This window comes from Tachyglossus aculeatus, chromosome 5 (assembly GCF_015852505.1).
Source record: "Tachyglossus aculeatus isolate mTacAcu1 chromosome 5, mTacAcu1.pri, whole genome shotgun sequence".
Classification (NCBI taxonomy): domain Eukaryota; kingdom Metazoa; phylum Chordata; class Mammalia; order Monotremata; family Tachyglossidae; genus Tachyglossus; species Tachyglossus aculeatus.
The window spans coordinates 44,505,535-44,528,428 of record NC_052070.1 but is presented as its reverse complement, the minus strand read 5'-3'; the positions used below and the strand labels follow the sequence as shown (position 1 = coordinate 44,528,428).

Here is a 22,894-nt window from a genome sequence, read left to right as displayed (position 1 = left end):
CTTTTCACCATGGAGCTCCAAGTCAATCCGCAGTGTTTTTCCCCAGCAGCCCTCATGGAGAAGGGAGGGTGGAGGGTGTTGATGTCCCCTGACCAGGTGTCTCAATGCAGCCTCTTTGCAGCTGCTCCAAGAATTGAGGAGCTGAGCCCCAGGGGTCAGCCTAGAGTGGAGGAGTTGGGGCCCTTGGCAGGGAGGGAGCTGAACTGGGACTCTGAAATCTTCCCTCATCAGATTCCTGTTCAGAGAGATCTCTGGGACATCTGCTCTTCACAGTTTGACACCATGGAGCAGTTTGAGGCTGCCGGGCTGGTCCATGGTGTGGGCAGGGCCTGGCGCTTCACACCCCCAAGCTGTCTCCTGTCCACACCTGCCGGGAGCTATTCCCTGGTTTCAGACCAGTTATCCGAGAATCAAGCTGCTCCTTGGCCTCTCACTGACCTTGCCCTCACCCTGACAGTCTACAGATGCATTTGGCTTGGTGAGAGGGACTGCACTGTCCCATTGATATGGGTCAGGGTGTCCCTGGAGGGTAGAATAGGGGTGTTGGGTTGGCCTTGAGGAGAGCCCTGCCTGGCCTCTGAGAAGTGAGCTGTTTGCAGGCAGGGGGCTGCGTGCATGTGTGTGTGTATGTGTGTGCGTGTTTGTGTTTTTCCAGTGGGGTAGTCCAGCTTTGAGGATAAAGCTAATCACCTCCATGCTGGGGCTTCTCCATCCAGGGAACAGCCCTGGACTGGGGTCCTGCCTCTCCAAAACCCACAAAGGAACCTTACTGATGGGTTGGCTTATTTTTTTCTAAGTAGAGTGGGCATAGAGTAGTGAGGGGAAACCCAGGAGCTGAGAACAAATGTAGGTAGGTGAATTACTGTTACTGCATCTCCCAGGAGATGGGGCTTTGAGTCAGGGTGGAGGTGGCAGAGGGCAGTCCAGTTTCTGCGTCCGAGGTTTCCAGCAAGAGGATGGACGTGCCGTGGGCCAAAGGCGCAGGGTCCGGCGTCGCTTCAGATGAAGCTCACGGGGATTGGCAGCAGATGGGAAACGCTTGCCTTGGCAGCTGGGGTCGGAGCCCTCGGGTGAGCGTCTGATGTGAATTGTGAACTGTTCTGAGCTCTGTTTACACCTGGTTCTTGATGGAGCCCAAAAGCCGTGTCTGCACTGAAGGCAGGCAGGCGGCCTGATTTTCCTTTCCTGGTCCCCCGTCCCCCCCGATATCAACAGGTATTCTCCTCTCCTCCCTCTCCCAAGGAGCACTTTCCTGTGAGACTCGCTGCCACAGTGCCCTGTTAGCCCAGGCCCCTGGGATGGCTAATCTGTGGAATATATGCTGTTCTGCTCACCAATTGGCTCAGCACCTCTTGGAGTGGCATCTTTGCAGTCTTTTTCCCTCTTTTCCCCCTCCAGCCTGAAAGTGATTCCTTGGAGATGTGGGGCTGAAGGAGATGCTGCTCCCCCGCTCCTCGTAGCGGAAGGACCATCCATGGCTGCAGAGCAACCAAGGTGCCACTCTTGGGTGGGGACCTGGAAATCCAGCTCTTTTAAAGTCCCTCCCAAGGCTTATTTTGAGGTCCTGGACCGAAAATGGACCTCCCAGAGGTCATTTTGCCCATTCCCTCTGCCCCCAGGCCGGACTGGGTTGTGATTACTGCGGAACTAAGACTGCAGAACTCCTCTCCCCCTGCTCGTGTTCCTGGGTAGGATCCCGTACTTCCAGAGGCCAGGAGTGGCCAGCGACCCTTCCTCCCCCCCTCCAGAGCCAGTTCCTGAATGGGGGAAGACTTTTCCCGGGAAAGCAGAACCGACCCGGGCTGCCAGGAGTCAGGAAACCCAGGGCCAAGTCTTCACTTGCCCCAAGATACAGAAAATGCTTTGTTCCCAAACCTCCTCGTGCCAGCCAGGAATCCAGTGTCTGCTATCCAAACTGGGCAGCTTGGGAGACTTGAGTCCTTTTGTTGTCTGGCCTTGCCAGGGTGTGTCGGCCAGCTGCTCTCTCACAATGAGCTGGCAGGGGCTTCCTGCCTGTGGCGGCAGGTCATTCAAACCAGGCTGACTGAACACCATGGGCATGTCTGGCGGGTTCTTGGGCCAAATTTCCTCTCCCCCATACCCTGACTGACATACGTGTCTTTTCTCGACATCATCCGCTATTTAAAGTTAAACACTTCTGCCCAGCCTTGGTCTTTGCCCCGATGTTGAGCTGCTGCTGTGTACGTGGTGTGTGTTTATATATTTAATTTACTTGCCTTGTAGAATGGCAATGAAACGTCAATGCCTTGTATTTAATGCCGATTGATAAAACCTTCTATATTTATAGCTCTACTTTCACTGCAGGGCTCATTACCATTTCCATTGTAAAGTTCTAGAACCAGAGCAGAGTGGAGTTTGTGTATTTATTTTGTTTTACTTTGTAGTGCTCCAGGTATGTGTTAAAACATTTAAAATATCATTGAACACTCTTTTGGAAGTAAAAACATTTCCTACATTTGGAATGTGTGTTCCTTAATGTTCTGGGGTCATCCGGGAACCAAACACAAACAGAAGTGTCACCCCACAGCCAAGGGACAGTGCTTGGTACATACATACCATTATTATGTTCCTTAGCTCCTGTGCTCATGAATTCACCACTAAAAGGAGTTACCCAGTACCTAGTGACTTGGTTGTTAGGGGGGGCCTGAGGTCCCCTTGTACCCCCTTCTGTGCCCCCTATTAGTACAATTTCCACCTGACTGCTCCCTCCCAGGCCTGTCTGCCCTTGCAAGGGGATCTCCCCAGTGAGTATTTCCCCTGCCCCTGCACAAAGTAGAGACACTGGTAAAGCTTCTTAACGAGATGCAGTGTGTAATGTTACCTACTAGTGGAGTTGTAACAACCTTTAAAGAGCTGCTTAAGTGTTAAGGTGGTGCCTAGAAGCATCCAGGAGCGCGGTTTTCAAGTTCTCCCGGGTGGGGTGCTGAGCATGGTCATCAGTCCTTCAGACTGTAAGCTCCTTGGAGTGAGGGAACATGCCTCCCAGCTTTGTTGTATGATTCTCTCCAAGTGCTTAGTATGGTGCCCTGCACAGGGCAATCACTAGTATAATTGACTGAATGAGAGATGCTAGTTGCCTTACCTGTTAGGCTAGAAGCCCCGAGTAATTGAACAGCGCCTGACCCTGTGGGTTGTTTCAAGCACAAAAGCACATCCCTAGGCCCCACCCCCATTTTACAGAAGGAGAAACAGACAAGGGTGGGGTCAGGCACCTAGAGCTCAGGTGTTGGCTTACAGGATCCCACACCTAGTCAAAGGAGGGGTAGAAGACTTGCACCAAGAGAATCCTATTATCAGCAGAGAACCATTCTGAACAGGAATGGCAAAACCATTGCTGGGTTAGAGAGCAGGCTTTGGCTTCACTTACTGTGGTTGAGCCATGACCCCATCCAGCTACACCTACTGGCACCATTATGGCTCAAGAGGCTCAATCTAGGAGGAAGGTGCTGGCTCGGCTCTGGCTGGAGGGATTTAGCCATTCCAAGCTGGTAGCCGCCTTTTCCTCCCAGCTCCTGTTTTGCTCTTCCTTCTCCCTCTTTTTGTTGGACAGTGGGTCAGAAGAGTCTACTGCTGGGAAGACATTGAGTCAAAAAGCAGCCCACTTCATGATACCCCATTACCTGGGCACTTGGGGTTGGTAGTCCTCTGCTTCCTGTAACCTCTGACCCTCCCATGAGGAGTCACTCATTTCTGCCCTGAGTGACCAGATTTTAATTCCAGGCCCAGGATCCCACCCTCCTAGTTTCCCCTTGTTCAAGTAATGGACTGTCTTGGCCACAGCTGACTGTATTTAAAGGTTAAGTCAAGGGGGTGCCAGGCCAGGCTGCTCTAAGCCCCTCCCTGGTGGACTTCAGAGTCCACGTGCCCATCCTAACCGGGGAGTCAACTTCAAGGGAAGCAGTGCTTTGTGGATACCTGCCCGTCTCCCTGCCAAAATGGATGCTCCCTCTACCTTACAGAGGGCATCAGGTGCACCTTAAAACTGGAATAGACCAGCCCAGATCCCCACCTGACCCCACTGCTCTGACCCAGGGGGGCGGGCACAGGCCCTGCAGCTCCGGGAGCCACGGCCAAGGAAGACACGTGGTCAACCTGAACGGTTGAGTCCAAAGCGCCACCTTTTATTGGCAGCTGGGTTGGGAGGGGGCCCAGGGGTCAGCGCTAGGTGTCACAGTCTTGGGGAATAGTGGCCGTGAGGATGAGCGACTGGTCCATGCCGTCCGAACTGGGGAAGCCGTCCTCGGTGCACAGTCTCTGGCCGCCTTGGCTCAGGGACTCCACGATGACCTCGGCCGCCCCCACCTCCAGCTCGGGGGGCGGCTGCAGGGCCACCACCACCATCTTCTCGTCCTCGATGACCAGGTTCCGCAGCTTGCGCTGGCGTGGGTTGTAGTTCTCCACACGGTCATGGATCTCCATGTGCCGCCGCAGGTGGGCCTGATGGGGGAGAGGAGTAGGGCAGAGGGCTGGGGCCACGGTCTGCCAGAGCCGCTGCCTGCCAGGGGATGGGGGGGACGGGATCGGAAGGCCCGAGAACAGAGCGCACGAGCAGTGGCCCGCGGGGCGGGAACCGGGGAGGACGCCCCTCCCTACCTGGCGGGTGAACTTGTAGCCGCATTCGGTGCATTCAAACTTCCTCACACCTTTGTGTCTGCGCACGTGCACACGCAGCTGCTCCACCGCTGAAGGAGGGAGGAGAGAGAGATGCGGCTCCTCAGCCTGGCTGGGAGCCCATCTCACACCTAGCCCAGGCTCTGGGGAGGAGGTGGGATTGGGCTAAAGGAGCCAGCAAGCACCATCCCCGTCCTGGGAAGGGCAGAGAGCGGGGGAGCCCGGCCACGGCCCCAGAGACCTCGGTCCACAGGGGCTGGCTCCTCCACCCTCCTCGGGCTCCATCCCTTCCATCCAGCCGGTCCCAGGGGCCCGCGGGATGCCCCGCCGGAGAACCCATCCTAGGATTCCCCCTCCCATGTTCGCGCAGGAAGCGGCAAATGGGGCCGTTACCCTTGAAGGTTTTGCTGCAGATCTGGCAGTAGTGGGGCCGGCCCTCCTGGTGGCGGCTGGCTACGTGCCTCAGCAGGGGACCCCGCTCAGTGAAGCGCTGCTCACAGAACTCACAGCTGAAGGGCCGCTCGCCCGTGTGGGTGCGGTTGTGCTTGTCCAGGCTCGCTGAGGTGGGAGGGAGGGGAGGGAAGGGATCAGAGAAGGAGACGGGGGAGGGAGGCCCAATACCGGCCCTCAGCTTCCCTTCAGTGGGGCTGCAGTTAGCTGGGGAGCAGCGGGGTGGGTCACTATGCCGGGCCTGGACCCTTAGGACCCTGGAGAAGGGAAGATGGGTTTTGTTTGTTTTTGTCTAATTGTAGTCGTTAAGTGCCAGGTACAGTACTAAGCACAGGGGTAGAGACAAGATAATCAGGTTGGACACAGTCCTTGCCTCACATGGGGCTTGCAATCTTCATCCCCCTTTCACAGATGAGGGAACTGAGGCACAGAAAGTGAAGTGACTTGCCCAGGGTCACAGAGCAGGCAAGTGGCAGAGCCGGCATCAGAACCCAGGTCCTCGGACTCCCAGGCGCGTGTTCTTTCCGCTAGAACATGCTGCTTCTCAGCTGCTGCCCAGGAACGGCCCTGGGGCCGGGACCAGACAAGGCAGGAGTCCGGCTGAGTCCCCTCAGGGCTCGGGGAGGGACGAGCCCAGGGACGGGATGCATGGGCCGCGGGTGGGGGAGCCCATACCTTGAGTCCGGAAGGTCTTGCCACAAAGGTGGCACTGGAAGGGCTTCTCGCCGGTATGTGTGCGCAGGTGCATGTTCAGATTGGCCTTCTGGGTGAAGGCGTGATGGCAGAACTCGCACACGTAGGGCCGCTCGTTCCTAGGAGGTTACGGGAGAAGAGAGGGAGCTCAGTGGCGTTCAGCCCTGGCAGAACACTCCACTTTTCCCCAGCCCAGCCCAAGGACACCTGGGGCAGCCAGGCACCTCACCCCAACCCCCCCTCCCCAAGCCTGGCCTGGGCCAAGTCCCCTCCCTTGGGCCCAGCGCAGGGCGGGGGACAACACACAACGGGGCAGGCTGGCCTCAGCTGGGTGAGGGGCGCGGCCGCCCGCACCTGTGTTTAGCTTTGATGTGCATCTGCAGGCCATTGCGGCTGGAAGCCCGGTGCCCGCACTCCTCACACACGAACAGCTTCTCCCCGCGGTGCTTGAAGGCTTCGTGTAGGCGCAGCTCCGTCCTTGACAGGAAGCACTTGGCACAGGTGGGGCACTGCCCACAGGGAAGTGGGGAGGGCAAGGTCAGGGCTCACTTGTGGGTCTGGCCTCTCGGCAGAGCCGCCTCTTTCCACAGTCCTGTCTCCCAGGGTCCTCCAAGGGGCGAGAAGGGGGGCTGATCCGCAGGCTTCAGAGGTCCGGGACCCAGGGCTATGGGGGCTGAGCATTCTCTCCTAGGCCATTTCCTTCCTCCCAGGTGCCCAGTCAGGCAACCATATTTATTGAGCACTTACTGTGTGCAGAGGACTGTACTAAGCACTTGGGACACATTCCGTGCCCACAACAAGCTTACAGTGCAGGGGTGGCGGGACTCGGCCTGGGAACCACCTGCCCTCTGCCCTCCTTTGCCCCGGGGAGTCAGGGAGGCAGGGTCCCGCCCCAGCCCTCCCCTTGGGTCCCCAAAGGCCAAGGCGGGACTCACCGCGTGGGGCTTGGGAGCCCCGTGGAGCTTTATCAGGTGGCTCTGCAAATCTTTCTTCTGCATGAACTGCTGCGAGCAGGAGGAACACTGAAACCAGAACCTGACGTCAGCCCCCGCCTTGGGGAGGGAGGGGAGACCCGCCTGGGGCAGGGCCAGCGTGCCCTAAGGGAACCTGTCCTGCTGTGTGTGTGTCTCGGGACAGTGCTCTGCACACAGGAACACGGGAGAAACATGATCCTGGAACTCGAGGACCTAAATGCTGCAGCGCTGGGCCCAGCTGGGGCAAAGGGCCTGGAAACGGCACCTCGAGAACCACCCTCCGGCTCGCGGGGCGGGCGCCAGATCTGAGGCTCCAGCGGGGTAGGAAGCTGGGTTCATCTTCTGGGGGCAGGGGTGGCACTGGGAGGACCATGGCTACCTCCTCTCCAGGAGCACATGGACATGACTCTGGTACTGCATGGGGAAATGGGAATGAGGAGATGGGATGAGGAGATGGAGCGGGAGAGGGAACCCTTAAGGAAACAGGGCAACTGCGGTCAGTCTAACAGTGGGCACAAGCTCACTGTAGGGGCCACATTCCTTGAGTCCCTGCCACAAGTGGTGATGCCACCGTTTCTGGCATAGGGCTTGGAGCTGGCAGAGAGAAGGGGAACGAGACCCCAGAAATAGAACGGCCCACGTGCCCCCCCTTCCCCTCTTTGCCTGACTGAGCCGGCTCCCTCCCAGCTTTCCCTCCCCGCTCTGCTCGTCGAAGCCCAGAGACTGACCTTGTAGGGCATTTCCCCTGTGTGGGACACCATGTGTATCCGTAACTCCATCCTCCGCCGGAATGTCTCCTGGCACATGGAGCAAGTGAAGACCTGGGCAGAGAGGTGAACACAAAATAGTAACAGTAATTATGGGATCTGTTAAGCACTTACTGTAGGAGCAGCAGCATGGCGTAGTGGATAGAGCACAGGCCTAAGAGTCACGAGGTCATGGGTTCTAATCCCGGCTCCACCACTTGTCAGTTGTGTGACTTTGAGCAAGCGACTTAACTTCTCTGGGCCTCAGTTACCTCATCTGGAAAATGGGGATTAAGACTGCGAGCCCCATGTGGGATAACCTACCTTGTATCTACCCCCGAGCTTCAAACAGTGCTTGGCACATAGTAAGCGTTTAACAAATACCATACTTGCCAGGCACTGTTCTAAGCGCTGGAGTCAAGGTAGGTGACCGGGGGCCACTGAGCTTGGCCATGAGCGGAGCCCGGATCTTGCAGGGGTGGCTTTTGGGTCCAATTTCTCCTGGGGTGGGGGCAGGCCAGGGGGGCAGTGTTCAGGCCGCTTGCCCTCCCCACAGCCCACTGACCCAACATGGGCCCGAGCATTCCTTTAGGTAGCTCAGTGTCTCCCAAGACCACCCTCAGCCCTGGAAAACGGAGCCAGGCAGACAGGAAAGACCTGCTCCTTTTGGACCCCGGAGTCAGCTACTCCCTTGCCCGAGCCTCTTCTTGCCCCCAGCCCCCCAACGCGGCAGTGAGCCCTGCCCCTTCCTTAGGCTCCTTCTGCTGCCCCTTCGCCTTCCCTTCAACAGCCCGGCCAGCTCAGCACTGCCCGGCAAACTCCCGCTGTACTCTCCCAAGCGTTTAGTACAGTGCTCCGCAAAGAGTAAACGTTCACTAAATAAGATTGAATGTACGACTGACTGAATGAAGCGCTCAGTACAGTGCTTTTCAAACAATCAGCACTCAATATATACCACTGATGGATTGATCAGGCCTCTGCCCTCCTTCTGCAGATTCTCCCCCTTTAGCCTGTAAGCTCGTTGCAGGCAGGGAGTGTATCTGTTAGACTGTACTCTCCCAATCGCTTAGTACAGTGCCGCTTGTCTGCTGGGTGACCCTGGGCAAGTCACTTAACTTCTCTGTGCCTCAGTTGCTTCATCGATAAAATGGGGATCGAGGCTGTGAGCCCCACATGGGACAGAGACTGTGTCCAACCCAGTTTGCCTGTAACCACCCCAGCGCTTAGTACAACGTCTGGTACATAGTAAGAGTTTAACAAATACATTATTATTACTATAAATAAATACGATCGATTGTTTGATTGAGCCAATTCCAATCCCCCAGGCCCTCTCCCATCCCCCAAGGGCCCGGGACAGAACCACTCGGATGAGAAGGGGTTGATGAAACTGATCTTTGGTCCCAGTGGTGATGCAAACTTAAGCAAGGCCTGGGCCCGGCTACTCCCCATGCCACTACCTGGGGCCCAGAGGAATCAGGGAGCTGCCTCAACCAGGGAAAGGCTCCTCCTGCCTGAACCTCTCCTCTCCCTTTTCCCCACTCCTTCCCTCCCACCCCAGATACCTGCTCCGACCGATTCATGCAGTTCCGGTTTTCATGCTCCAGGAGGTTCTCTTTCCGAAAATAACATTTCCCACACTTGGGACACTCAAAGGGCTTCTCCCCAGTATGTTTCCTGGAAGGGAGAGAATTCGCAAGGAATCTGGGGGCAGAGGGCTTCCTTCCTCCACTGTTCTTTTCCCCGTTGACTGGAAGCTCCTTGTGAGCATCTTTCTTTGGTTCTTCCCAAGCACTCAGTTCAGTCCACTGCACCCAGGGGCCGTTCAAATAAATCCTACCTCCACCACCACTAGTAGTAGTAGTTTCCCCACTGCTCCTGCCTCCCTCCCGCAACGCCCACTTCCCCACAAGGATCCTCCAGGACAGTACCATGAAGACCAAGGGAACACCAGAGCTGCAGCTGAGGGCCAGGAGGACCCAGGGCACTAGCTCCTAGCCCCAGCCCCGGCCTGAGTATCGCTAGAAGAAACAGTTGCAGCCACCTGCGGGGTCCCGGGGTCAGGGTGAGAAGGAGGAGGAGGAGGAGAAAGGAGGAAGGAGGAGGAAGGAAGATGACTAGCCCTGCAACAGAGGCCGGCTAGGTGAGGCCAGAAGGATGTTTTGAATTCAGTCGGGTAGAGTGAGGTTTGTCCCAAAGAGGGGACCCAGTCCCAGTCCCACTCCATTTCCCAAATGACAGCCCCCCCCCTCCCAGCAGGAAAATCCGGGCAAGATGAAATGCGACTGGTGGTTTCCTTGGGGTCTCCCAACCCCCACCTCTCAACAGAGTCATTTCTGTGAGCCCACTGTTGGGTAGGGACTGTCTCTATATGTTGCCAATTTGTACTTCCCAAGCGCTTAGTACAGTGCTCTGCACATAGTAAGCACTCAATAAATACGATTGATGATGATGATGATGGTGATCTCCTGGGGTCTGCTTTTTGGGGAGAAGCAGCATGGCCTAGTGGAAAGAGCCCAAGCCTGAGAGTCAGAGGACCGGGATTCTAATCCTGGCCCCACCATGTGTTTGCTGTGTGACCTTGGGCGAATCATTAACTTCTGTGCCTCAGTTACTTCATCTATAAAATGAGAATTAAGACAGTGAGCCCCGTGCCAGGCATAGGACTGTGTCCAACCTGATTAGCAAGGTTTTTTTTTTATTGTTCTTTTTAATGGTACTTGTTACGCACTTACTATGCCAGGCTCTCTGGGCCAAGCTAATCATGTTGGACACAATGCCCGTTCCATATAGGGCTCACAGCCTTCACCCCCATTTTACAGATGAGGTAACAGACACAGAGAAGTTAACTGACTTGCCCACGATTATAAAGCAGGCAAGTTGCAGAGCTGGGATTAGAACCCATGTCCCTGATTCCCGGGCCCGTGTTCTTTCCACTAGGCCATGCTGCTTCTCAAGATAGATACAAGATAGACCGTAATCTACAACAGTGCTTTGTACAGTGCCGGAAACATAGTAAGCATTTAAATACCATTAAAAAAAAAAAGTGCACGGAGAAGATATGGCCCACCAACAAATCTGTAATTTCTACAAGCAAGTTATCAGATCTGATCCAAATGAGGAAAGAGGGTAGGGGGTACGGGGCCGCGGGAGGTACATTCACTCGTGTCTCCGCCACTGCAAGTTTGGGAGTTTCAAGGTCACATCCTCAGACTCCACCAGTAGCCTTAAGCTGAGGTTCTGGAAAAAATGAGCCTCCTCTCTCCATTTCCCTTCCCTCTTTCCCCTCTCTCCCCTCCCCACGCGCTCTAATCCCAGGTTTCAGCCGGCTCAGTTTCTTGCCCAACCTTCAGGTCCTATCTCCAGTCACCCCCTGCCCTGTCCCCCATCTTCCAGATGAGACTTCCCTTGAGGCTCACTTGCTGTTACCTACCCCTCCAAGGGCAGAAGAAAGAACAACAGTTGGGCATTGGGTTTCAGTCAACACTTAAAAGATGCCCACAGGAAGGTGGCCCAGGGCCCCCCTCCCACAAGCCCATCTCCCAGCACAGGGGACCAGGTGGGCTTCCCCCAGCAGCAGGATCTCTCATTAGTGGCTGAGGGAGTGAACATTCACGAGGATGCCAGTTCAGGGAATATGCCCCCCGCCCCTGTGGACCAAAATCTGCCACTTGGCAAGTGAGGACCCTGCAGGGACCGGGGGGCGAGAGGATGAGGAGGGAACGGGAATAGAAAAACAGAATGTTTACCTGTTGTGGACTTTTAGGTAATATTTGCTGAGGAACTTTTTATGACATGTGGGGCATTCAACCGGCACAGCTGTACCTTTTCTGTTCCCGGGGGGCTCAGCCGCCAGGGTCCCGGCACTCGGAACCGGCTCCTCGGGGCCAGGCTTCTGGCCTAAATTTGACTTCCTTTTGGTCCTCACAGTCTCTGTGTCGGAAATGTAATCTCCATCACCGTCATCCTCGACTTGAACCACAACTTCCCACTACGGCAGAAGAGGCACCGAAAGGAGGTTGGGGGGGTGGGCGGGGGAAGGAGAGCAGGGGAGGGGTAGGGAGGGGAGGGACGGTCACCCAAAGGTTTTCAAAGGGTCCCGCGGCTGCGTCTCCTCCACGGAAGCAGGGGGCAAAGGGTGAAGCAACTTCCGATCGGCTTCAAGGCTCAGAGGCACCATTAACTTGGTAAATTAAGTCCAGGAAGCCACATCTCCCAACCCCATTCTCAGGGCCAGACACCCACCCGGGCCGGTCTGGCTTCACACCTCTCACCCCCGACCTCTCTTGCACAGCCCGCCTCTGGCCTGGAACGGCCTCCCTCTTCCTATCCGCCAGATAATTCCTCTCCTCCACTTCAACACCTTACTGAAGCCACATCTCTTCTAGGAGGCCTTCCCTGACTAAGCCTTCTTTTCCTGTTCTCCCACTCCCTTCTGTCTCCCTGACTTGCTCCTTTCATTCACTACCCCCGCCCTGCCCCATGGCTCAGTGGAAGGAGCACGGGCTTTGGAGTCAGAGGTCATGGGTTCGAATCCCGCCTCCGCCACATGTCTGCTGTGTGACCTTGGGCAAGTCAATTAACTTCTTTGAGCCTCAGTTACCTCATCTGTAAAATGGGAATTACGACTGTGAGCCCCCAAGTGGGACAACCTCATCACCTTGTATCCCCCCCCAGCGCTTAGAACAGTGCTTGGCATATAGTAAGTGCTTAACAAATGCCATCATTATTATTATTACGTAAAGATTTGTCATTTTATTTACTTCTATTAATGTCCACCTCCCCCTCTGGCCTGTAAGCTCGTAGTAGGCAGGGAATGTGCCCGTTATCTTGTTAGGACTCTCCCAAGCGTTTAGTGCAGTGGTCTGCACATAGCAAGCGCTCAATAAATATGATTGACCAACTAGCTGGGGAATTCTGGTTTTCCCAGCCGGTAAGGCGCTTCCCCTCCTCCTCCCAGCCAACTCTACCCAAGTGGCTGAACCTGAGCCACCCCATTAGGTGCTGGGGCCGAGGAATACTCCAACCTGAGGGCTCCTGGCGTGACACACGCGCAGGGGACTAGCCTCGAACACGATGCGAGTGCCTCGGGCAAAAGTGGGGTGCCAACTGGATGTGGGCCCGGCAGGGTCGCGGAAACGTTTATGTTTCACGGCCAAGGGGTGCACCGTCCCTCACCCCAATCAATCGCCTCCCGGCACCCGCTGGGAAGGCCAGGCAATACAGTGTGATGGCCCGGTGAAATAATAATAATAATAATAATGTTGGTATTTGTTAAGCGCTTACTATGTGCCAAGCACTGTTCTAAGCGCTGGGGTAGATACAAGGTAATCAGGTTGTCCCACGTGGGGCTCACAGTCTTAATCCCCGTTTTACAGATGAGGGAACTGAGGCCCAGAGAAGGAAATCCTGTTCAGATGAACACAAGCGGAGTGCTCCTTGCTTGGAGTTGCCAGCTTCATTAGCGGGGCACAGCAAGACTAGTATTTGCTAAACTCAAGCTGGTGGAAACATTTGCAGAGAGGTGGAAGGGAATGAGCACATCGGCGTCCAGTAAGGGTACTGGTTGAAAAACCAACGGTAATCCAGCGAAAAAGAAGTTAAGTAACTTGCCCAAAGTCACACAGCTGACAAGTGGCGTAGCTGGGATTTGAACCCCTGACCTCTGACTCCAAAGCCCATGCTCTTTCCACTGAGCCACACCGCTGACAAATCAGTTCAAGCACGCTGACAGCGGGGCACCCCCTCGACTTTCTGGCTTCGGGGAATAGAGAAGTGGCGTGGCTCAGTGGGAAGAGCATGGGCTTTGGAGTCAGAGGTCATGGGTCCGAATCCCGGCTCCGCCACATATCTGCTGTGTGACCTTGGGCAAGTCACTTCACTTCTCTGAGCCTCAGTGACCTCATCTGTAAAATGGGGATGAAGACTGTGAGCCTCCCGTGGGCCAACCTGATCACCTTGTAGCCTCCCCAGCGCTTAGAACAGTGCTTTGCACATAGTAAGCGCTCAATAAATATGATTGACTGAATGACTGAATAGAGATTTCCGTCCCTGAGGTTTCTAAACGTCTTCCCCGGCGGGCCTCGAACCCAGCGTGGCTCTGCGGAAAGAGCCCGGGCTTTGGAGTCAGAGGTTGTGGGTTCCCGGCTCTGCCAATTGTCAGCTGGGTGACTTTGGGCAAGTCCCTTTCTCTGGGCCTCAGTTCCCTCGTCTGTCAAATGGGGATGAAGACCGTGAGCCTCCCGTGGGCCAACCTGATCCCCTTGTAGCCTCCCCAGCGCTTGGAACGGTGCTTTGCACATAGTAAGCGCTCAATAAATACGATTGACTGAATAGAGATTTCCATCCCTGAGGTTTCTAAACGTCTTCCCCGGCGGGCCCCGAACCCAGCGAGGCTCTGCGGAAAGAGCCCGGGCTTTGGAGTCGGAGGTCGTGGGTTCCCGGCTCTGCCAACTGTCAGCTGTGTGACTTTGGGCAAGTCCCTTAACTTCTCTGGGCCTCAGTTCCCTCATCTGTCAAATGGGGATGAAGATTGTAACCCTCCCGTGGGCCAACTTGATCACCTTGTAGCCTCCCCAGCGCTTGGAACAGTGCTTTGCACATAGTAAGCGCTCAATAAATACGAGTGACTGAATAGAGATTTCCATCCCTGAGGTTTCTAAACATCTCCCCCGGCGGGCCTCGAACCCAGCGTGGCTCAGCGGAAAGAGCCCGGGCTTTGGAGTCGGAGGTCGTGGGTTCCCGGCTCTGCCAACTGTTAGCTGGGTGACTTTGGGCAAGTCCCCTTCTCTGGGCCTCGTCTGTCAAATGGGGATGAAGACTGTGAGCCCCCCATGGGCCAACCTGATCGCCTTGTAGCCTCTCCAGAGCTTAGAACAGTGCTTTGCACATAGTAAGCGCTCAATAAATACGAGTGGCTGAATAGAGATTTCCATCCCTAAGGTTTCTAAACATCTCTCCCGGCGGGCCTCGAACCCAGCGTGGCTCAGCGGAAAGAGCCCGGGCTTTGGGGTCGGAGGTCGTGGGTTCCCGGCTCTGCCAACTGTCAGCCGGGTGACTTTGGGCAAGTCCCCTTCTCTGGGCCTCGTCTGTCAAATGGGGATGAAGACCGCGAGCCTCCCGTGGGCCAACCTGATCCCCTTGTAGCCTCCCCAGCGCTTAGAACAGTGCTTTGCACATAGTAAGCGCTCAATAAATACGATCTGAGCTTTGGAGTCGGAGGTTGTGGGTTCCCGGCTCTGCCAACTGTCAGCCGGGTGACTTTGGGCAAGTCCCCTTCTCTGGGCCTCGTCTGTCAAATGGGGATGAAGACCGCGAGCCCCCCGTGGGCCACCTGATCGCCTTGCGGCCTCCCCGGCACTTAGAACAGTGCTTTTAAACCGTGAGCCCACTGTTGGGTAGGGACCGTCCCTATCTGTTGCCAGCTTGGACTTCCCAAGCGCTTAGTCCCGTGCTCTGCACACAGCAAGCGCTCGATCACTACGACCGACGACGATGGTGATGCTCGGCACCTAATAAGCGCTTAGCAACCGCCATCATCATCATTAATGACGGCATTTTGTTAAGCGCTATGTGCACAGCACCGTTCTAAGCGCTGGGGGGGGATCAGGTTGTCCCACGGGGGGGCTCACAGCCGCAATCCCCATTTCCCAGCTGGGGGAACCGAGGCTCAGAGAAGTGAGGCGACTTGCCCCAGGTCACACGGCAGGCGGGATTCGAACCCATGACCTCCGACTCCAAAGCCCGGGCTCTCTCCGCCGAGCCACGGCGCTTCCCCATTACTGTCGTTGTTGTTATTATCCACCGTCGCCCCGCCGCCCCACCCGGGGCCGCCACCTCGTTGATGCCGCCCCCCTGCAGCTGGACGGTTCCGCCTCGTGCCCCAAAGGGGCCGTCGGGTCCTCGACCGTCCCGGGGCCCCCGGTCGCGGAGGGAGGCGGCGGCGGTCTTCGGGGCCGGGCCGGGCTTCCTCCGGGGCGGGGCCCCCGGGGGCTCGCCGGGCCGGGCCCCGGGCCCGTCCTCGCCGCGGGCCTCCCCTCCCCGCCCCGGGGGCCCGTCGGGGTCCCCCGAGGGGGGCTCGAAGCTCCGGCACAGGGCCACGGCCTCGGGCACGCACAGCTCCACGGCGGCCAGCAGCACCCGGTCCCGGTTGGCGGCGTCCAGGGCCAGGTGGCCCGTGTAGAAGAAGTCCAGCAGGAGGCCGAAGCTGTCGGCGAAGCTGGGCGGGAGCAGGACGCTGGCCGCCGCGCCCGGGCCGTCCAGCCCCTGGAAGAAGCGGCTGCAGCAGGCCAGGACGCTCCAGTGGGCCTTGAACACCAGGCCCCCCACCGCCAGGGTGGCGTCGCAGTACTGGCCCTTCTCCCGCTGCCTGTTGAGCTCCTGCAGGATGCGCACGCTGTGCTGGACGAACGAGCCGTCCATCGTCCGACGGGAGGGGCGGCGGACAAGGAAGGGGCGGGCGACGCTCGGGGGCGCCGGACCCCGGGGAGGAGCGGCGCGGCCGGGCCCGGCCCCAGCCGAAGACGGGCCGAGGCCGACCGAGCCTGAGCCGAAGCCGAGCCGAGGCCGAGCCGAACCCGAGCCTGAGCCGAAGCCGAGCCGAGCCCCAGCCGAAGCCGAGCCGAGGCCTGAGCCGAGCCCGAGCCTGAGCCGAACCCGAGCCGAGGCCGAGCCGAGCCTGAGCCGAAGCCGAGCCGAGCCCCGGCCGAAGCGGAGCCGAGGCCGAGCCGAAGCCGAGCCGAGCCCGAGCCGAGCCGAAGGCCGAGCTGCCGCCGGACGTGACGCACGAGCCGAGGCCGAGCCGAACCCGAGCCTGAGCCGAAGCCGAGCCGAAGGCCGAGCTGCCGCCGGACGTTACGCACGAGCCGAGGCCGAGCCGAACCCGAGCCTGAGCCGAACCCGAGGCCGAGCCGAAGCCGAGCCGAACCCGAGCCTGAGCCGAACCCGAGCCGAACCCGAGCCGAGCCTGAGCCGAGGCCGAGCCGAGCCCCAGCCGAAGCCGAGCCGAGGCCGAGCCGAGCCCGAGGCTGAGCCGAAGCCGAGCCGAACACGAGCCGAGCCGAGCCGAAGGCCGAGCCTGAGCCGAACACGAGCCGAGCCCCAGCCGAAGCCGAGCCGAGGCCGAGCCTGAGCCGAAGCCGAGCCGAAGGCCGAGCCTGAGCCGAACACGAGCCGAGCCGAAGGCCGAGCCTGAGCCGAACACGAGCCGAGCCGAAGGCCGAGCCGCCTCCGGACGTGACGCGCGGACGCAGCGCGCCCGAGGTGGGGCCTCAAGAGGGCAGGGGTCAAGGCGCCTCTCAGGGGTCACGGCCTCTCAGGGGTCCGGGAGGGGAGGGAAGAGGCGGCGGGGGACTCCCCCCCTCCCATCTTACCTCCTTCCCTTCCCCACAGCACCTGTATATATATGTTTGTACAGGTTATTACTCTATTTATTTTACTTGTACCTATCTGTTCTATTTATTTTATCTTGTTAGTGTGTTTGGTTTTGTTCTCCGTCTCCCCCTTTTAGACTGTGAGCCCACTGGTGGGTAGGGACTGGCTCTAGATGGTGCCAACTTGTACTTCCCAAGCGCTTAGTCCAGTGCTCTGCACACAGTAAGCGCTCAATAAATACGATTGATGATGATGATGATTCTATTTATTTTATTTTGTTAGTATGTTTGGTTTTGTTCTCCGTCTCCCCCTTTTAGGCTGTGAGCCCGCTGTTGGGTAGGGACTGTTTCTACATGGTGCCAACTTGTACTTCCCAAGCGCGTAGCGCACACAGTAAAAACTCAATAAATACGATTGATTGATAGATATATGTTTGTACGTATTTATTACTCTATTTATTTATTTTACTTGTACATGTCTGTTCTATGTAGTTTATTTTGTTAGTATGTTTGGTTTTGTTCTCTGTCTCCCCCTTTTAGGCTGTGAGCCCACTGTTGGGTAGGGACTGTCTCTACATGGTGCTAACTTGTACTTCCCAAGCACGCAGCGCACACAGTAAAAACTCAATAAATACGATTGATTGATTGATATATGTTTGTACATATTTATTACTCTATTTTACTTGTACATGTCTATTCTATGTAGTTTATTTTGTTCGTATGTTTGGTTTTGTTCTCCGTCTCCCCCTTTTAGACCGTGAGCCCACTGTTGGGTAGGGACTGTCTCTACATGGTGCTAACTTGTACTTCCCAAGCACGCAGCGCACACAGTAAAAACTCAATAAATACGATTGATTGATTGATATATGTTTGTACATATTTATTACTCTATTTTACTTGTACATGTCTATTCTATGTAGTTTATTTTGTTCGTATATTTGGTTTTGTTCTCCGTCTCCCCCTTTTAGACCATGAGCCCACTGTTGTTAGGTAGGGACTGTCTCTATATGGTGACAACTTGTACTTCCCAAGCGCAAAGCGCACACAGTAAGAAATCAATAAATACGATTGATTGATATATGTTTGTACATATTTATTACTCTATTTATTTATTTATTTTACTTGTACATATCTATTCTATTTATTTTATCTTGTTAGTGTGGTTTTGTTCTCCGTCTTCCCCTTTTAGACTGTGAGCCCACTATTGGGTAGGGACTGTCTCTAGATGGTGCCAACTTGTACTTCCCAAGCGCGTAGCGCACACAGTAAGAACTCAATAAATACGATTGATTGATTGATATATGTTTGTACATATTTGTTACTCGATTGATTTATTTTACTTGTACATATCTATTCTGTTTATTTTATTTTGTTAGTATGTTTGGCTTTGTTCTCTGTCTCCCCCTTTTAGACTGTGAGCTCACTGTTGAGTAGGGACTGTCTCTATATGGTGCCAACTTGTACTTCCCAAGCGCTTAGTACAGTGCTCTGCACACAGTAAGCACTCAATAAATACGATTGATGATGATGATGATGTGAGCCCACTGTTGGGTAGGGACTGTCTCTATATAGTGCCAACTTGTACTTCCCAAGTCCTTAGTCCAGTGCTCTGCACACAGTAAGCACTCAATTAATATGATTGATTGATTGATATATGTTTGTACATATTTATTACTCTATTTTACTTGTACATATCTACTCTTTTTATTTTATTTTGTTAGTATGTTTGGTTTTGTTCTCCATCTCCCCCTTTTAGACTGTGAGCCCACTGTTGGGTAGGGACTGTCTCTATATGGTGCCAACCTGTACTTCCCAAGCGCGTAGCGCACACAGTAAGAACTCAATAAATGCGATTGATTGATATATGCTTGTACGTATTTATTACTCGATTGATTTATTTTACTTGTAAATATCGATTCTATTTTATTTTGTTAGTATGTTTGGTTTTGTTCTCTGTCTCCCCCTTTTAGACTGTGAGCCCACTGTTGGGTAGGGACCGGCTCTATAATGTTGCCAACTTGTACTTCCCAAGCGCTTAGTACAGTGCTCTGCACACAGTAAGCACTCAATAAATAGCATTGATTGATTGATATATGTTTGTACATATTTATTACTCTATTTATCTTGTACATATCTATTCTATTTATTTTATTTTGTTAGTACGTTTGGTTTTGTTCTCCGTCTCCCCCTTTTATACTGTGAACCCACTGTTGGGTAGGGACTGTCTCTATATGGTGCCAACTTGTACTTCCCAAGCGCGTAGCGCACACAGTAAGAACTCAATAAATATGATTGATTGATTGATATATGTTTGTACATATTTATTACTCTACTTATTGATTGATTTATTTTACTTGTACATATCTATTGTATTTATTTTATTTTGTTAGTATGTTTGGTTTTGTTCTCCGTCTCCCCCTTTTAGACTGTGAGCCCACTGTTGGGTAGGGACTGTCTCTATATGGTGCCAACTTGTACTTCCCAAGCGCTTAGTACAGTGCTCGGCACACAGTAAGCACTCAATAAATATGATTGATTGATTGATATATGTTTGTACATATTCATTACTCTATTGATTTATTTTACTTGTACATATCTATTGTATTTATTTTATTTTGTTAGTATGTTTGGTTTTGTTCTCCGTCTCCCCCTTTTAGACTGTGAGCCCACTGTTGGGTAGGGACTGTCTCTATATGGTGCCAACTTGTACTTCCCAAGCGCTTAGTACAGTGCTCGGCACACAGTAAGCACTCAATAAATATGATTGATTGATTGATATATGTTTGTACATATTCATTACTCTATTGATTTATTTTACTTGTACATATCTATTGTATTTATTTTATTTTGTTAGTATGATTGGTTTTGTTCTCCGTCTCCCCCTTTTAGACTGTGAGCCCACTGTTGGGTAGGGACTGTCTCTATATGGTGCCAACTTTTCCCAAGCGCTTAGTACAGTGCTCTGCACACAGGAAGCACTCAATAAATACGATTGATTGATATATGTTTGTACATATTTATTACTCTATTTATTGATTGATTTATTTTACTTGTCCATATCGATTCTATTTATTTTATTTTGTTAGTGTGTTTGGTTTTGTTCTCTGTCTCCCCCTTTTAGACTGTGAGCCCACTGTTGCATAGGGACTGTCTCTATATGTTGCCAACTTGTACTTCCAAGTGCTTAGTCCAGTGCTCTGCACACAGTAAGCGCTCAATAAATACGATTGATTGATTGATATATGTTTGTACATATTTATTACTCTATTTATTTATTTATTTATCTTACTTGTCCATATCTATTCTATTTATCTTGTTAGTACGTTTGGTTTTGTTCTCCGTCTCCCCCTTTTAGACTGTGAGCCCACTGTTGGGTAGGGACCGTTTCTCTATGTTGCCAACTTGTACTTCCCAAGCGCTTAGTCCAGTGCTCTGCACACAGTAAGCGCTCAACAAATACGATTGATTGATTGATTGATTGATTGATTGACTCAGCCAACCGCCGCTAAGGGCCGGGCCGGGCCGCGCCGCGCCGCCACCTGGTGGCCAAAAGGATCTCGAGCGGGATCTTCGCTCCAAAACGCGGCCTCGCCCCCTAGCGGCGACCTCGCTCCAAAACACCGCCCCATCCGGTTTCCTAGGCAACGCCAGAGCCGGCCCCCGGGCCCAGGCTATCCGGGCCGGAGCCTCCTTGCCGAGGAACATCGGCCGGGAACAGCACGAGGAGATAGTGTGGCCCAGTGGCGAGACCCCGGGCCTGGGAGCCAGAAGGACGTGGGTTCTAATCCCGCCGCTTGGACGACTCACTTCACTTCTTCGGGCCTCAGTGCCCTCCTCCTTAAAATGGGGGTGAAGATAGTGAGCCCTAGGCGGGACAGGGACTATGTCCAACCCAATTAGCTTGTATTCCCCCCCCCCCCCCACCAGTGCTCAGTACAGTGCCTGGCATATAATAATAATAATAATGGCATTTGGTTGGCCAGGCCAAACATTTGGGCCTGGAATGCCCTCCCTCTGCCCATCCGCCAAGCTAGCTCTTTTCCTCCCTTCAAGGCCCTACTGAGAGCTCACCTCCTCCAGGAGGCCTTCCCACACTGAGCCCCTTCCTTCCTCTCCTCCTCGTCCCCCTCTCCATCCCGCCCATCTTACCTCCTTCCCTTCCCCACAGCACCTGTATATATGTATATATGTTTGTACGTATTTATTACTCTATTTATTTTACTTGTACATATCTATTCTATTTATTTTATTTTGTTAGTATGTTTGGTTTTGTTCTCTGTCTCCCCCTTTTAGACTGTGAGCCCACTATTGGGTAGGGACTGTCTCTATATGTTGCCAACTTGTACTTCCCAAGCGCTTAGTACAGTGCTCTGCACACCGTAAGCACTCAATAAATAGATTGACTGATTGATTTGTTAAGCACTTACTATGTGCAAAGCACTGTTCTAAGCACTGGGGAGGATACAAGGTAATCAGGTTGTCCCACGTGGGGCTCACAGTCTTCATCCCCATTTTACAGATGAGGTAACTGAGGCTCAGAGAAGTGAAGTGACTTGCCCAAGGTCACACAGCAGATGTGGTGGAGCCGGGATTCGAACCCATGACCTCCGACTCCAAAGCCTGGGCTCTTTCCACTGAGCCACACTGCTTCTGCATATAGTAAGCATTTAATACCATCATTATTGTTATTAGTTTGACCAGTATCTGGCACAGTCCCTTCACTTCTCTGGGCCTCATCTTTAAAGTGGGGATGACGACTGTGAGCCCCATGTGGAACCAGGGCTGTGTCCAACTCGATTTACTTGTATCCCTCCCAGTGCTCAGTACAGTGCCTGGCACATAGTAAGTGCTTAACAAATACCATTATTATTATAGCAAGCGCTTAACAAATACCATTATTACTTCAAACAGTGCGTGGCACATAGTAAGCACTTAACAAATACCATTATTACTTCAAACAGTGCGTGGCACATAGTAAGCACTTAACAAATACCATAATAAAACCAAGCAGTCGTTTGACACTAAACTCCATCTTTCTCCATCTCCCACTCCCTTCTGCATTGTCCCAACTTCCTCCCTTTGCTCTTCCCCTTTCCCAGCCCCACACCACTTATGTCCATATCTGTCATTTATTGATTTGTATTGATTCCAAGCGCTTAGTACAGTGCTCTGCACACAGTAAGCGCTCAATAAATGCGATTGACAATAATAATGGCATCTACTGAACGCTTACTATGTGCAAAGCACTGCAGCATGACTCAATGGAAAAAGCACAGGCTTAGGAGTCAGAGGTCATTCATTCATTCATTCAATCGTATTTATTGAGCGCTTACTGTTTGCAGAGCACTGTACTAAGCGCTTGGGAAGTACAAGTTGGCAACATATAGAGATGGTCCCTACCCAACAGAGGGCTCACAGTCTAGAAGGGGGAGACAGACAACAAAACATATTAACAAAATACGTACAAACATATATACATATATACAGGTGCTGTGGGGAGGGGAAGGAGGTAAGGCAGGGGGGATGGGGAGAAGGGGGAGAGGAAGGAGAGGGCTCAGTCTGGGAAGGCCTCCTGGAGGGGGTCATGGGTTCAAATCCCGGTTCCGCCAATTGTCAGCTGTGTGACTTTGGGCGAGTCACTTAGCTTCTCCGTACCTGTTCCCTCATCTGTAAAATGGGGTTGAAGACAGTGAGCCCCACGTGGGACAATCTGATCACCTTGCATCTACCCCAGCGCTTAGAACAGTGCTTGGCACATAGTAAGCGCTTACAAATGCCATCGTTATTATTATTATCCACATCCGAGGGGCAAGAGATCAGAGTCCCCTACCTATGCCACTTCCCCACCCCTGCCCACACTTTATCGTCCAACTTCCTCGTCCTCTCTAATAATAATGATGATGGCATTTGTTAAGCGCTTACTATGTGCCAACCACTGTTCCGAGCACTGGGGTAGATACAAGGTGATCAGGTTGTTCCACGTGGGGCTCACAGTCTTCATCCCCGTTTTACAGATGGGGTAACCGAGGCC

The 22,894-nt window shown here is 53.8% G+C and overlaps 1 protein-coding gene across 1 annotated transcript; it reads right to left on the bottom strand.

Moving 5' to 3' along the window:
* Nucleotides 1–4,099: 4,099 nt before the first annotated feature.
* On the bottom strand, nucleotides 4,100–15,972 carry ZBTB48 (zinc finger and BTB domain containing 48). Its single transcript, XM_038746144.1, has 10 exons — nucleotides 15,329–15,972; nucleotides 11,242–11,483; nucleotides 9,058–9,169; nucleotides 7,478–7,570; nucleotides 6,711–6,797; nucleotides 6,130–6,284; nucleotides 5,758–5,894; nucleotides 5,026–5,190; nucleotides 4,615–4,703; nucleotides 4,100–4,458 (listed from the first exon to the last, which is right to left on the bottom strand). The coding sequence occupies exons 1-10, from the start codon at nucleotides 15,911–15,913 to the stop codon at nucleotides 4,183–4,185; spliced, it is 1,941 nt and encodes a 646-aa protein (XP_038602072.1). The 5' UTR covers nucleotides 15,914–15,972; the 3' UTR covers nucleotides 4,100–4,182.
* Nucleotides 15,973–22,894: the final 6,922 nt, after the last annotated feature.

Coding starts and splice junctions, on each gene's coding strand:
- ZBTB48 (XM_038746144.1), bottom strand. CDS start 15,913: ATGGACGGCTCGTTCGTCCAGCACAGCGTGCGCATCCTGCAGGAGCTC. Junction 5,191..5,757: donor CAAGACCTTCCGGACTCAAG/GTATGGGCTCCC, acceptor CTCCCACCTCAG/CGAGCCTGGACAAGCACAAC. Junction 4,704..5,025: donor CTGCAGCAAAACCTTCAAGG/GTAACGGCCCCA, acceptor TCCCTCCTTCAG/CGGTGGAGCAGCTGCGTGTG.